A 14237-nucleotide genomic window follows, 5' to 3' on the forward strand; every position below is an offset into this window, starting at 1 on the left:
CAGGAGGGGTGGTGAGAAGGTAAGTCTTTGCTTTTTCCATACATATTTCCTAACTCTGGTGACTGGAAAACTGAGAGTTCTTCCGGAGGGTCCAGAGGTGTTCTTTATTGATTTAGAAATGCTGACAAAGCTATCAAAAATAGTTCTGTATTTCATGGCGCTATATAAATTGAAGGAAAGTTTTTTCTCCTACTGGAGCAAAGTGTAACAAAATATTGAGAGAGCCACCATTCAAGAATTTCTAACTTCTGTGCCAAAAAAAGAATCTAGATGTAGGTGCCAGAAAAAAATGGGGTTTTTATCCTTTTGGGGATAAATTCCTAGCCAACCTTTTCTTCCAGAAGTTACTTTTTAGTCTGCAGTCACTTAGCGATATTATTGCCCTTTTGTGTTCCAGTTAAGCATATAGAGCTTTTAAGAACATGTTGGTATAGGAAAAAAAAAAAAAAGATTATCTGTACTCTAAAAGCACATTCCCCCTTCTCTTTTATTGTATCCTCAAATAAGTTGTAAGGCTGTGTTCATTCTTTATTAAAAAAAAAAAAAAAAAAACCATGAAGTTCTAAAGATGTTTCCTTGGCCCTTGTTCAGAGCTTTGAAACACTTGCTGTACTTTATGAGTTTCTGTAGTTTGAGCCTTTTGGAAAAACAAAACTTTTTCATAAACAGCTACTCAGAAAAAGAAAAATCATTTTCATGAACAACTTCAACTATTTTTATCATGCTTCATTCTTTTCCAAACGCTGTGTAGACATTTACACAAGGATTGCATGACTTGGTTTGAGTTTATATTGTTTTTTGTGTTTTTACTGTTCTTTGCATGTTTGAAGTTCACACATTTACTTTTACTGGTCATTTAGTGCTGAGTCATTGTTTATCTATTTTGGGTTGAAATTTATGAGGAACAACAATAAAATAATTACAGTGCCTACCCTCCTCTGTTGGATATACCAAGAACGGGAGCAGTGTGTTTGGCCCCAGAATATGTGAGGAAAGGCCAGAACAGGGCTGAGGAAAGGCCAGACAGGGCTGAGTAAAGGGCCAAAGTTTGACTTTGAAAGGTCTGTTCTGATTCTGCTGATCATTGGAAAACCTGCTGATATGTCACCTTGTCAGCTAGATTTACCTGAGTCATTAAGTAAATTATGCAAAGGTGCTTCCCTACCAAGACATAACTACATTTGTTCTTTGAGTTATATTAATTTCTTCTTGTTTTGCCTAAAGAATTTTAGTCAAATTCTTTCCCAGAAGGCCACTTTTTTTTTTTAAACAGTTTTCTTTTTGTCAGTGGAGGTTTTGAGTGGAAGGTGAGGGGAAAAAAAAAATCACTCAGCTCTCTAGTTACTGACTAGGCCTAGTGGCCTAGGGGTTAAGTCCAAGCTCTGTCACTGCAATAACCCAAGATTGATACCCTGAGTTCCATCCTGGCCAGGGAGCTGACCCACATTTGATACAGTACACCGCTCCCCTCAGCAGTGTATTTCAGTCAGTTGCCAGTTCTGCTCCCCACTCTAGTGAATCCTCTCACCCCCGCACCTCTGGCTTGTACCCCAGTTCTCTCCCCTCCCCCCCCCAAAAAAAAACCTCAAAAAGAAAGTTACTGACTAAAGGTAATTTTGGGAAAAACAGGTAAGTATAATTAGAATATTATTACTGGAACTTCTTTTAAAAAACTTATCAAGGGACAATCCTAATTGTAACTGAACAGCTTTCAATACCTTTTTTTAGACTTGTAGACTAGCCAACGCAGACACTGCTTAAAATGCTCTGTGGACAACTCTCCCTGAATGTTGGGGTGCTTTGCTTTTTATTAGAGAAGAGACTGGAGCTGGTGGGAAAGACTAGATGAGGGGAACTTCCAAATGAGAGGGAAGCTCACCTGTGTCACCGCACAGGAGGCCCCTCTGCTCAGCAGACCTTGGCTTTATGCAAACACCTGCCTGGAGCCAGAACAAAGGCAATCTCCATGCCATGCCTGCTGCCTCTAACTAGTTAGAAGCACCTAGGCCCTGGGACAGGAGCTAGTGCCTCAGGGCCAGGCCTTCATCGAGCCATAATGTCCCCTCCCCAGTGCTGACCCACAAGAGAGTGGTAGAGAGAGCAGGATCACAGCAGAGTGACCGCCGTCAGAGATTGGCTGAATCATCTGCCAACCAAACGTGGTTTTTCCCCTCCTCTGTCAGCTGGCCATAAAGAAACCCCAGGAGGCCACAGGAGCAGAGGGAGTAGTGTTGATGTGATAGCTGGTGATGACGGGGGTGTAGCCACCTGTTCACACACCTGTCCACAGGGTACCTGTGATTTCTAGATCTGCACAAGCCTAATCACTAACGCAGCACTTCCACCTTCTAAGGGTCGCACGCTTGACCTAGCATGCCAGCCATGAACCTGGCCTTGTAGGCACATGAAGTCCCAGCTCAGATGTAGTCTCCACATCTGAGTCACCTCCTGTGGGGCTTAGCAGCAACATCAGCAGCCTACCGTCCTCCCCCCCAACCCCCAAGACCTCCCAGGTCCTTGGAGTTGGCCAGGTCACATGGGGCAAGCAGCCAGCTCCTGAACCGCAGCCAGACCTACTCATGCCTCCGGCCTCCCTCCACCTCAGTCCAGGGCTGAAGTAGCTTGCCCCTGGGGTGAAATCTGCCTCCAAAACCTGGAGGGGGTCGACCCAGCCCCATCCCCCATCCTTAGGAGGCAGTGGGGGTGCAGGTCTTGCCCATTACTTGGAGGGAATGTCCAGGCATATTCCATACTACTTGACCCTTACAAGCAGCATAGATGGCCAGGCCCCTGAGACCTCCTGTCCCACGAACCATGCGTCCTACCATGTCATCTGCTCGCCACTTCTCGCCGGTCACCATCCAGGACGAGTTCAACAGCATGGTCCCGTGGCGTGCCCATGTGGTCCGGATTCCTTTGGATGACTACGCCACAAGGCAGAAGTTCATCAAAGACACTTGCCGGATTTGGAGTTTCTACATAATCTGGAAAAACCCAGACTTTAATGCCCCTTCGATGCCAGCTATTGTGGGTCACACCCCAGCCGGCCTTTACTCTTTCCCTTTGGGCGTGCACAGGCATCCGCTGCCTCCCGCTCATAGCTGCCTCCGCCACAGCTGTCCTGAGTGATGCCGCCCTCACAGGCTCCGCCTCCAGACCCACTTGCGCATGCCCACACCACGCTCCAGGTGCCTACCTTTGGGCACGCAGGCCACACGGGCCACGCCCACACCCAGTGCCTCCTGCATCCATGGCCGCAGGTGATAGCCACAGAGGCCAGGGGTGCAGAAACCTGACCAGTTCATTTATTTTCATATACAACTTTCCTGATCACAGAAGTGTACATCATGACAAACTTTGGTGTACATTTACAAGAGAAAAAGTTGAGTTGGGGATGGAGGGGAACGCTTGCTTTAAGCATGGAATCTGAAACAACCAAAAGAGGTCCAGTTTCCCTAGTAATCAGGAATGATTACGGATTGCAGATTGCCTGCAAATGCAAATTGAAACCTTAAAGTAAAACTCCTTGCCCATCCTTCTGGCGCAAGTGTCAGTCGATTATCCAGCATTGGTGGGATGTGGCACGGCTCTCCTACAGTGCTATGAATCAGCACAGCACTTTGAAGACAATTTGGCAACATTTTTGGAAATAAAAATGGCTTCTGCCATTCGTTGTCTCTGGATCAGCCTCCGGGAAGCACTCTTAAAGAGCATGTACAGCGGGCTCATTGCAGCACTACTGGGAACGGCAGACAGAGAAAGCTATCATTAGGGGAACAGCTAAAAACAATTGTCTTAAATCTATCTATAGAAATAGTTTGCATGTCATAAACTTCAGTCTTGACTTGTCGGCCTCGGTCCCCAACAACTTGTGCAATTCGATGCTTTTCAGTATATTCACAAGGTTGTGCAAACATCACAATTGATTTTAAAACATATTTATCACCACCCCCCCCAAAAGAAACTATACCTTGTCACTGAGATCACAAAACCCTTCCCAGTCCTAAAGCAGTTTCTAGCGCTATAGATTTGCCTAGTGTCGATGTTTCATAGAATTGCTTGTCTTTTGGGCTTGGTTCTTTCACTTAGCGTGTTTTCAAGAGTCATCTATGTGGCATGTTAGTGCTTCATCCCTTCTTGCTGAATAATATTCCATCATGTATCTAGATAAACCACATATTGTTTGCCCCTTTGGATTGTTATGACTAAAGCTACTATGAGCATCCATGTACAAATTTCTATATGAATATATGTTTTCACTTCTCTTGAATGGAATTGCTAGGTCACGTAGTAACTTTTGCTTCACTTTTTGAGTAATCATCAAACTTTTCCAAAGCAATTATACCATTTACACTTTTACCAGCAGTATGTGAAGGCTCCAACTTCTCAATATCCTTGCCCACACTTGTCTTCCTTTTATTATTATATTCACCTTGTGGGTGTCAGTGGTATCATACCATGATTTTGACTTGTGTTCCCCTAATGACTTATGATGTTGAGTATCGTTGTGTGCTTGTTGGCCATTGTGTCTTTTGTGCAGAAATAACCATTTTGTTTATGGCACTTTTATGCTATGCTGTAGGACTGTTAAAGGGATGAGGTAGATCTAGATGTAATCATCACTGACTAGATCTCCAAAACAATACTGAGCAAGACAGCAAGTAGTAAAATGATATACTTACAGTACCACCGGCTTTATATGAATACACACAAGCACGCCACACAAGCACTTGCACACACACACACACAGTACTGTGTGGTTAAATATAAATATATAAGAGGATAGAGAATGCTCTGGTATTTGCCAAACTTTGTGCAATGCTTTGCTATCTTGGGGTAGGAAGAGAGAACTAAGTCAGAAATGGGTGTGAACGCTTACCATATGATTTCACTTGTGTAGGTAGTATAGAGAAAAAACGGGAACTAATAAAACAAAAATAAACTTTTAGGCTGTAAGACCAAATGGTGAATACCAGAAGGGAAGTGGCAAAGTTGGGAAAAGGGGACATTGTTGTGGGGAAGGAGAGATTTGGATGCAGAACAGAGACATTAACATGCAATATATACACATGTTGGTTCTTGACAATGAACACTTGAAACGAATAAAATGTTCTAATGCAATGCTGCTTCAGTTAAAGGAGGGAATTTTTGTTTTACTTATGACATTTTACAGACTCCTCGAGAACTTTTTGCTTGATAAAAGTATGTATAAAAATTCCTTAAAAGACACACAATTTGAGATGATTGGAGGAATAAAGCAACTGGGGAGCTCTTGCTGGAGAGGGTTAACCCAGTTAACCCACCAAGAATATGCAATGGTTCTTCTGGAAATAGGGTCCTCAGCTCTCTTTAGAGCTCAGATCTATATGCCATTGTCTCTTTTTCAAAGTAATTTTATAATTCGCATGGTATAGAGGCCAGTAAAGTTATAGAACTCCTCTCTGCCCTGAAAACTTCCACTCCCCACAGCAATTAAGGTTAGAGCAACTCCTTTCAATTAAACTCCTATGTTCTAGCTTCAGCTCCTTGCCTTATGCACTGGGGGATTTCTTTAGCTTTCTGCTATTGGTGGAGAAAAGCAACTTCCTGGGAAGGAAACAGGGGAAGACTTCCCTGGCAAGCATCCGTGACAGTGGTCTCGGAGCCCGGCAGACTCACCAGAGTCTGTCACTTATCGGGCTCTGCTCAGGTGTGTGCCCCCAAAACCCTCATGGTGACTCTGATGAGCCAACAGGGTGAATAATCATTTATCATGTGAATAAATAAAGCAGCCGTCCCTGGGATACTTCTTGGAGAATTATTTTTGGTAGGTGCTTTATGAGAGAATAATGAGCCTGTCAGCTTTATGGAAACATGCCTGAACTTAGATGGTCTGTTTTGTTCCAGGAATTTCTTAGATTTTTTTACTTGAAATGATTCACATCCTTTGGGTTTGTCTGAGTAGTCTACATAGCACAGCCAGCTGAGCCTGCACAGGGGGCCTGGGTTCTTCATTGAAAATGGTAGGACCGAGCAGCCTGAGGCAAACTTAGCCAGTAAGCCTTTCGCCTTTTCACCCTGGAGATGGGTGGCAGCAGCAGAAATGCCAGGTGGTGAGTCCTCAGGCTGGGCGAGTTACCCGTGGACTCGCTTTGCGAAGCTTTTCCTCTCCCACCCCCATTGTTGATGTGTCTGTCTGAGATGCAAGTGAGAAGCTCACACGACTCAGAAAACTTCACACTAACGTCCATTCTTAGTTCTTTCAGATGTAAAACTTGCAGAAATCCATAAAAACTGTTTAGAGACCTAATGTAGTTTCTCTAAATAGTATTTCTAATATTTATTTATCTAAATAATGAATGTGAGTAATTTTTCCTCATATCTTAAATTTATACTAAACTTTACACTTTCTCTTCTAGGTATTCTCATGGGAGCAGTTATAAAATTTATTGAATTTAAAAAACTGGCAAATTGGAAGGTAGGTTCGCCTAAATGTTCATGTTAGCATAAATGCAGCTTTTATTGGTTATTCTTAATTTTAGCAACACTGATGGTTATGCTGAGTTTCTTACATTACTCCACATCAGTGAAGTTGCTTATATTGTCCTGTTAATTTTTTTTAACATTCTGTTAGAGTTGATATCTTTATATCTGAGGTTATTTATTTTTTTGAAGAAGTATAAATTCCAGTTTCAAGAGAACATGAAAACACTCTATGGTATAGTTGTTTTTAATTTGCACTTTTATAATCCTAGACTAACTTGCTATATAGGGGGAAAGGTTGTAATTAGCATTAAACATCAAGCAGTGTTTATTGTGCCCAATTTCATCCTGACAGCTGACAGCAGATGATAAAACTTATCTGTCCCGCTCTGTAGCACTTCCAGAATGCTGTAACTCCTGTCGGTCCACCGGCTGTCATCATCCCCCTGGTGCTTACAGACGAGTGAGGTGACGCCCAGAGAAGCTAGGACCAGGCCAGGGTCACAGAGCTGCAAAGCGGCTGAGCTGCGTCTCACCTCCACACCCACTGGCCCCACGTGCTCTCCACTGTCCCCACCTCATCCATCCACCTCGGTGTGGGGTGCTTCTGCCCCGGGTCTACACAGTGGTCATGAGGGCAGGAGCATCCTCTTTGGTCTAAGAGCTAACTGGAACTCGAATTTCTATTTAAACTTGAGCCTCCATCTAGAAGAGAGGGATTAACAAGTGTGGTACAGAATGGGTTTTGTAAAGGAAAAGAAGGGTCCCTTTTAATACAAGAATCGTATGGTTGAAATGTGTCACAATGGAGCAGCTCTAACTGGAAAGGGACCCCTCTGACCTGTGAAACCAGGAGGGTAAAATCGCAGAAACGAGCCTTGTGGTCTGACCTGGAAGAGTCAGTGGGAGGCGGGAGGTTGCGCCTCACTTTTATTTTTATATGCTTCAGTGTTAGTGGATTTATCCCTTGACAGATGTTACCTTTTAAGTTGAAATAATAGTAATATGTTTAATAGTACAGACAAGTGAACCAAAGTTGGGAAAGAATGTAATTAAGTGCCCGAGTGCCATCCCAGCAGCCAGGGTTGACCTCAGCGCAGGATGAGGCTTCTGGGCTGGGATGATTGCGACAGGCTTCCTGGAGGACAGTGTTCGCCCAAAGCCAGAGTGGGAAATAGAACACCTGTTCAGAAACTGGCTGCTGCAGGGAGCAATGGGAGCAAGAAAACATGAAGGAGCTTGTTTTCTTTCCATGAACTTCTGTGCCTAAACACTGGCGCTGGGCCTGCCGTTGGCTGGTGTGGTCATGTTTAAAGTATTTCTTCAAAGCAGCTTGCTTTTTTATATATGTGCATTTTTATAGACCCCCCTCCTTTTTTGTTTTTTAAGGAAAGACTCTGGTGACATAATGCAGATAACATAAAATTTAAAATTTTAGTCCCTTCTAAGTGTACAATCAGGTGGTATTCACGACACTCCTGGTTTTGTGTCATCACCACTGTTGCTTTCTAGAACTCTTCCCATCAGCTCAAACAGAAATGACAGCTCCCTCTTCCCGGGTCCCCATTTTCTGTTCTCCTTTTTGATATCTATTTTTTCTTTCTCCTTTTGTGGTCGCTCCTGTTCTACTTTCCGTCGTGGATTTGCAACTCTGAGTCCCTCACATACGTGGAGCCACGTATGTCCATTTGTGTCTGGCTTACGGTACTTTGGTTGGTGTTTCAAGGTTCGTTTTGGCGAGTGTCAGAACTCCCCCTGCCCCTGTGGCTGAATAATTTACTCGCGGTTGGCATAGACCACACTTGGTTTGTCCATTCATGGCGGGTGAAGGGGGCTGTTCTCCCCTCTTGGCTCTGATACATGATGTTGCTGTGAACACTGGCGTACTTGATACATTTATGTTAAAGGACACTTCTTAATATTATGTCAGGCAGAAAATGATTTCATGAATTTGATAAAGTCAGATCTAGCACAGATACCTGTGGGAGCCTCTGAGGCCAAGCCTGGCCTCTCAGAAAGGGAGATGAGCATACTGGCCAGAGGTGCTCCTTCCACGCGGCAGCACCAATGGAGGTGTCTGACTTCGCTCGGACTGAAAAGCGTTAAAAGGGGCGACCGCTCAGCCTGTGGGTCAGCAGTATTTGACACGCACTGTTCCGGTACCCGCTAAAGTCAGCAGTCAGATGTTGCTAAAAGGAACCTGGGCGTCTGCCTAACACCACCCTGCTGAGAGGGCTACTGAGTCCCCTGTGCTTTGTCACCCATCACCGCATGCTGGGTGCGAAGCTACAGCCTGTTCTCATCATTCTGGAGGCCAGAAATCTGGGTGCAAGGTGAGGGCAGGTTCCAGGGAGAGCCCCACGCGGCTGCCCTGCTCTGCGGTGCCGGCGTCCCCTCTGGGCTGAGGCAGAGCAGTGCCGGCGCGCCTCTGTCTTCACGTGGCCTCTGTGTCTCTGTGTCCTTTTTTGTCTCTTTTATGGACACTCTCATCAGGTTTAGGGCCCACCCTAATCCAGGATTACCTCACCCAGATTCCTCCCTAATGACATCTGGACAGACTCTTATTTCCAAATAAGGTCACTTTGGGAGATTCCTCTCTGTGATCCCCTGCAGGTGTGTCCTCCTCCCAGGGAGGGCTCTGTTTCTGAAATTCCAGAGGACCTGTCTACTGACCAGGTCCTGAGAGTAAGGTGCCCACAGAGCTCAGAAGTCAGCCCTTTCTCTTCACCTGGGCCCAGACTGAGTCATGAGCTTGTTACACAGGCAGTTATTTTAAGACTTAATAAGGCACTTTCAGAAGCCATCATTTGCTCCTATTTTGAGCCTTTTTGAGCACAATTTTAGTCTTTATGGTAACAGCTGTACATTTGTAAGAATACATTTAGTCACTCTTTGAAATAGGAATTTTGACAAAAAAATCAATCTGTCAAGATTGTGGCATGGAAATTTTCTCCAGAAAAGGGGCCTGATCTTGTAGTATCAGACTGACTGTGGGTTACATCTAGGCTATGTGCTTCTGGACCAGTGTGTACTTTTCCCATGTCCACCAACAAGATATATGTACAGGCAGAAAATGAAATTATTATTTCATTTTCACAATGATGGCCATATTCTAGAACCATCTTCCATCATGATACTTAGCATTTGGATCTGAAAGCCTGGCAAAGGGCTCGTTTTACTGCACGTCCCCAGTCACAGGGCCCTCAGGTGAGTTAGAGCGAGCGCCTGTGAGCGCAGGGAGAAGGGAGGGTCGCCTTAAGCCTAGTACGGTTTGCTGGCCTCCAAGTAGATTGTTTCAGGGTTTCCCTTTACCTTTATGCTGGAGGATTCCAATTTGCCAGCTTTTGGAAAGCGGTCTGAATTTCTGTATTAAATCGGTTTTCTTAGCCTCATTAAAGAACAAAAGCATCCTGCTGTCTGTTGGGAAGCAGCGTGCTCTGTTCCTTCTTCAGCAGATCACCTTTTTAAATATTTGTCCTCCGTTTTCAAATGCAGCTTTTGTTTTTGTTTTTGGTGTTGCTTTGTTTTGCGATTAGTTTTTCCCTCCTCTCGGTTTTACTGCCAGGCAGTCTTTTAAACATCACAGATTTCCACCAGGCCAGGCTCTAGCTTCTCTAAGGAAGAGTGACTCTGGCTCTTCATTGATGGACTGGCCTCTAGTGACACAATTTTCATGCCTCTGAAAACACCCTTTTTATGTTTCAGGAAGAGGAAATGTTTCGTCCAAATATGTTTTTCCTCCTGCTGCTTCCACCTATTATCTTTGAGTCAGGATACTCGTTACACAAGGTAAGACTCAGGCAGTGCTCCGGGCCCGCATGGCTCCCCAGGCCGGCAAGCCCGGTTCCCTGACAGCTGGGGTGTTAATTTTGCAGCGACTCTATGTGAAACCCTGGGGTGCCTGGTGGAAGCTGGACTGCCCGGCCTTGCTGGTGGAGAGGAACAAGCATGGCCGCTGGGCCGCTTTTATGGGTCGGCAGTGTGGCTTATTAACCTGGCACTTTCCACAGAGGAGAGCTCTGCCCGGGAAGATTGCCAATGTGATTTCAAGTGGACACGGACAATACACTGGCTCCTCTTGTTGGACGCAAACTAACACATGTTAAGAGGACAGGCTGCCCTGAAGGAGAGGACCGAGTGTCCCAGACCTTTGAGCTCCAGCTTACCTGGCGGGCCCTGCCCTCCCGCCCAGACCTACTCGCCCTCCCTCTCAGTGTTCTGCCTTGGGCCTCCACTCCCGGCCAGTAGCCCCTTCATCCCTAGTCTCCCTCCTCCACACCCTCTCCATCTTTCCTCCTCGTCTTCCTAGCTCCTTCAGGCCCACTCTCCCAGACCTCCGTGCTGGGCAGCCTGGTTATGCTGGCCTGGGCCTGGGCAGGAGCATCTCACCTCTGGCCAGTTTGTGTGTCCTGTGTTTTTTTCCCCTCGTCAGAGAGTTTTCTTTTAATAGGAATGAATTGCGGTTTTAAAATGAAGAGGTGATTCAACATAGACTATGTCACTAGTAATGTAAATTGTTTGGTAAATGTGATTAAAAAGTGTAAAGGTTAGCAGGAGGACGCTCTTGGGAGCTCCCTAGGGAGAAAACAGAGGGCCAAAGCCAAGGGCCAGGCTTAGGAGCACGATCCGAGAGCTGGTCCTGTGCTGCCCCCTACAGGTCTCCCGGGTAGAGTAGAAATCAAAACCAAGTCACCCACCCCCCAGCCCCTGCCTCCAGGCTTGTTTTGAAATTTATAATAAATGAAAGAATGTATGGGAATTACCACCTACCCAGTTAAATAAATCTAGAGCTTCTTGTTATCAGTGTTATCTGTTATTAATATTACTATTACTGCTGGTAATAGCTTACTAAACTGGAGAGTTAAATTTGTCAAGAGAGTTTTGGTAAAAACATACAATTAAATCTTTAACTTCCCCCTGGGTACTACAGCAAATATACCCTAAGATGTTCCATGCAGATTTCCTTCTTAAATTGTTTTATAAGCAAGAAAAGTTGAAGCCCTTTGTGTCTTTCATTTTGTAAACAACTTAAAAGAACTATAAGCTGATTATAAAAATACCTCAAAATAGTGCTGAGGAAGCTGATTTGACTTAAAAACATGATATTTTGATGATTGTATCAAGGCATGCAAAGTATTTTCTGACATTTTGGAGGAGGGAAAATAAATGATCTTGTTCAAAGTCTGAGAGACATAATATTTCCTTAGAAGAACACTTTTTTGCGCATGGTTTTTCAGCAAAGAATGTTACAATTTACATGAGTTAGATGTGAGTTGAAAATGCCAATTTAGAGGCGCCTGTCTACTCCCTGTCCTCCCCCAGACAGATAGGAAGTTAGCTTTGGTATTTTATTTTAATAGTGTTGTGTTTGCTAACATAAATTTGGATTGGGAATTAAAGTTCAGTAAGATGATTACCGCTTGAAACTCAGCGGACAAAGGGGAGCATAGCACTTGCAGGTGGGTGACCGGCCATTGTGGGGTCCAGCCTTCCAGACTGGCTGGCTTTTTGCCACACTTCAGATAGCAGTGGGGGGCACAGCGAAGCCAGCACATCAGGTTTTCCTTTAGCAAAGATTTTTCTGGTAGTTCTTGAAGAATGGAGAGCAAGGAGCCAAGAATGGTTGAGACTTACCAGTCTTATTAGAGTTACGCGACTTACGAGTCTCGGCTGCGGTGGTCGGGGAGAGGTGAAGGCGGCTGGGGCCAGGCTGGTGGAGATGGGGGGGGGGGAGCTGTAAGGAGGGGAGGAGCCACAGGACTTAGCTCTGCTGGGTGTGGGGTTGAGGGGAGACTCCCAGGTCTCCAGCTTGCCCAACAGGGTGAGAGAGGGTGGCCCTTCCAGAGGCCAAGGGTGAGGGCAGGGCTAGGGCAGGCCCCTCTGCCCCCACCTGGAGCAACTGATCTGACCCTTTCTCTCCTTCCAAACAGGGCAACTTCTTTCAGAACATTGGTTCCATCACCCTGTTTGCTGTTTTTGGTACAGCAATTTCCGCTTTTGTTGTAGGTGGAGGAATTTATTTTCTGGGTCAGGTAAGAAAAGCATCTTTCAAAGACTTGGCAAATCTTACATTCTTAGAGTGAGTGCAGGCAAGGGGCTAGGGATGCCACCTGGGACCTGGCTTTCGCGTTCAAGGTAACACCATCCTTGAAGGAAACTCAGACTCACATGAAACATAGAAAGCCATGCTAGGATTGTCCCCGAGTGTCCTCGCAGAGCTTTGGATCTGGAACTGAGCGAACTTTTTTCCATGAGCCTCCACAGTATTGTAGTATCTTCGCTTGCACCAGTGTTGTCTTGTCAGAATTCCTAAAAGTAAAGCAGACTAGATGCCATGAAGAGATTCAGTCAGAGAGACTGAATCAGGGATAACACTGTTAGGCTTTTTTTTTTTTTTTTGAATAAACATTTGTATTTTTTAAAAAATCAGAGATGATTCTGAATGTGTTCACTCAGTTCTTAGGTAGCCCCTGTGGAGTCACATATATCCTCTGGATTTCCTGCCATTGCTAAACCGACTCCCAGTGTCATCAACTGGGTGATCTGTACTTTGGGTTCAAATAGATTTGAGTTCATTTGAGTGCCTCTCACACGACACAGCTTTTCCCCTTCATTGTCAGTTGCTGAATGTTGGCTGCCCCAGTTCTGGAGACTAAATTTGAGGTTCAGGCATCTCAGTGACTGGCAGATTTCCCACTTATGTGTCAGATGCATTTGCTGCTTCTCATAGCTGTAGGCTAAAGCCCATCCCATCTGATGGCCACGGTGGCACTAAAATAAGTCTGTCAGGCAGCCCTCTGCCTGGATCAGCTTCTAGCATAAACAGGAGTGAACATGGAGAAGAAACTGAGGTTCATCTGGTTTGGAAAAACCAGCATTCTTTTCCATACTTCTGTTGCCCGGTGACGGAGTGCATGCTTACCCTAAAACTTGGGGGTGTTCTTTACTTTTCACATGGTTTGGGGGCTGAAGATTAATGTCCCTATTAGTTTGTGAGGAAGCACTAATGGGCCTTTTAATCTTCTTGGCTGTTCTCCAGGGGTTGTTTTTGTGTCTGTGTGTTTATGTGTTTTCTTTTGCAGGCTGATGTAATCGCTAAACTCAACATGACAGACAGGTAAATCTTTCACTCTGTAAAACCATGGGACTGCTTTTCACCTGGGGAGAACTTTCTCCACATTGATTCCTGGGTGTGGTACTTATCTATCTGTCTCTCTTTTTATTTTGCTGATGATTTCTGCGATAGAATCTATCCTGAATTAATTTGTGTCTCTGAAGTGATCAAAATTATGTTAAGAAATTTGAAGATTTCAGAACATTATGGCTGAAAGGACTGATTTAGTTCAAACTTTGGAGGAAATAACTCTGGCCCGTTATCTAACACACACACCCCCCAACACATATGCGCCTCCCTATTCTGCAGCCTTGCCCTTTTTCTTAAGGCTCATCTCCAACTAATTTCTCAGCCTTTTTTGTGGCCATAATGAAAAGTTGTCATCATGATAGATTAGGGATGGAGTTGGAGTGAGGCGGGGTGGGGTGAGGTGGGAGAAGCTCGACTGTGGATCTCCACCTCAGTCTGAAGTCTTCAACCTGCTCCGGGACATCTGGCTGGGAAAACAGAGAACTGAATCAGTGGTCAAAACGTCAGGGGAAGAGTGAAAAAATTACCCGGCAGACAAGTGAGTAAGTCAGGTAGCATCTGTCTTGATGGGCAGGCAGTTCCTTTCCTGTTGGAAAGCGGCCGCCCACAGCGGGACTAGCCCAACAGTCTC

General features: G+C 45.1%; 1 protein-coding gene across 2 annotated transcripts in view; it reads left to right on the forward strand.

Annotated features, from left to right (window-relative positions):
• The window catches only part of SLC9A8 (solute carrier family 9, subfamily A (NHE8, cation proton antiporter 8), member 8), a 53290-nt gene that overhangs the window by 10666 nt on the left and 28387 nt on the right, over positions 1–14237 (forward strand). For both annotated transcript variants that reach the window (XM_004687469.2, XM_012728332.1), the window contains 4 exons: positions 6399–6457; positions 10168–10251; positions 12393–12494; positions 13545–13579. In XM_004687469.2, coding sequence (XP_004687526.1) covers positions 6399–6457; positions 10168–10251; positions 12393–12494; positions 13545–13579 — 280 coding nt within the window. The remainder of the gene's footprint in view (positions 1–6398; positions 6458–10167; positions 10252–12392; positions 12495–13544; positions 13580–14237) is intronic.

Source organism: Condylura cristata, unplaced genomic scaffold, assembly GCF_000260355.1.
Source record: "Condylura cristata isolate star-nosed mole 26May11 unplaced genomic scaffold, ConCri1.0 scaffold00022, whole genome shotgun sequence".
Lineage (NCBI taxonomy): Eukaryota > Metazoa > Chordata > Mammalia > Eulipotyphla > Talpidae > Condylura > Condylura cristata.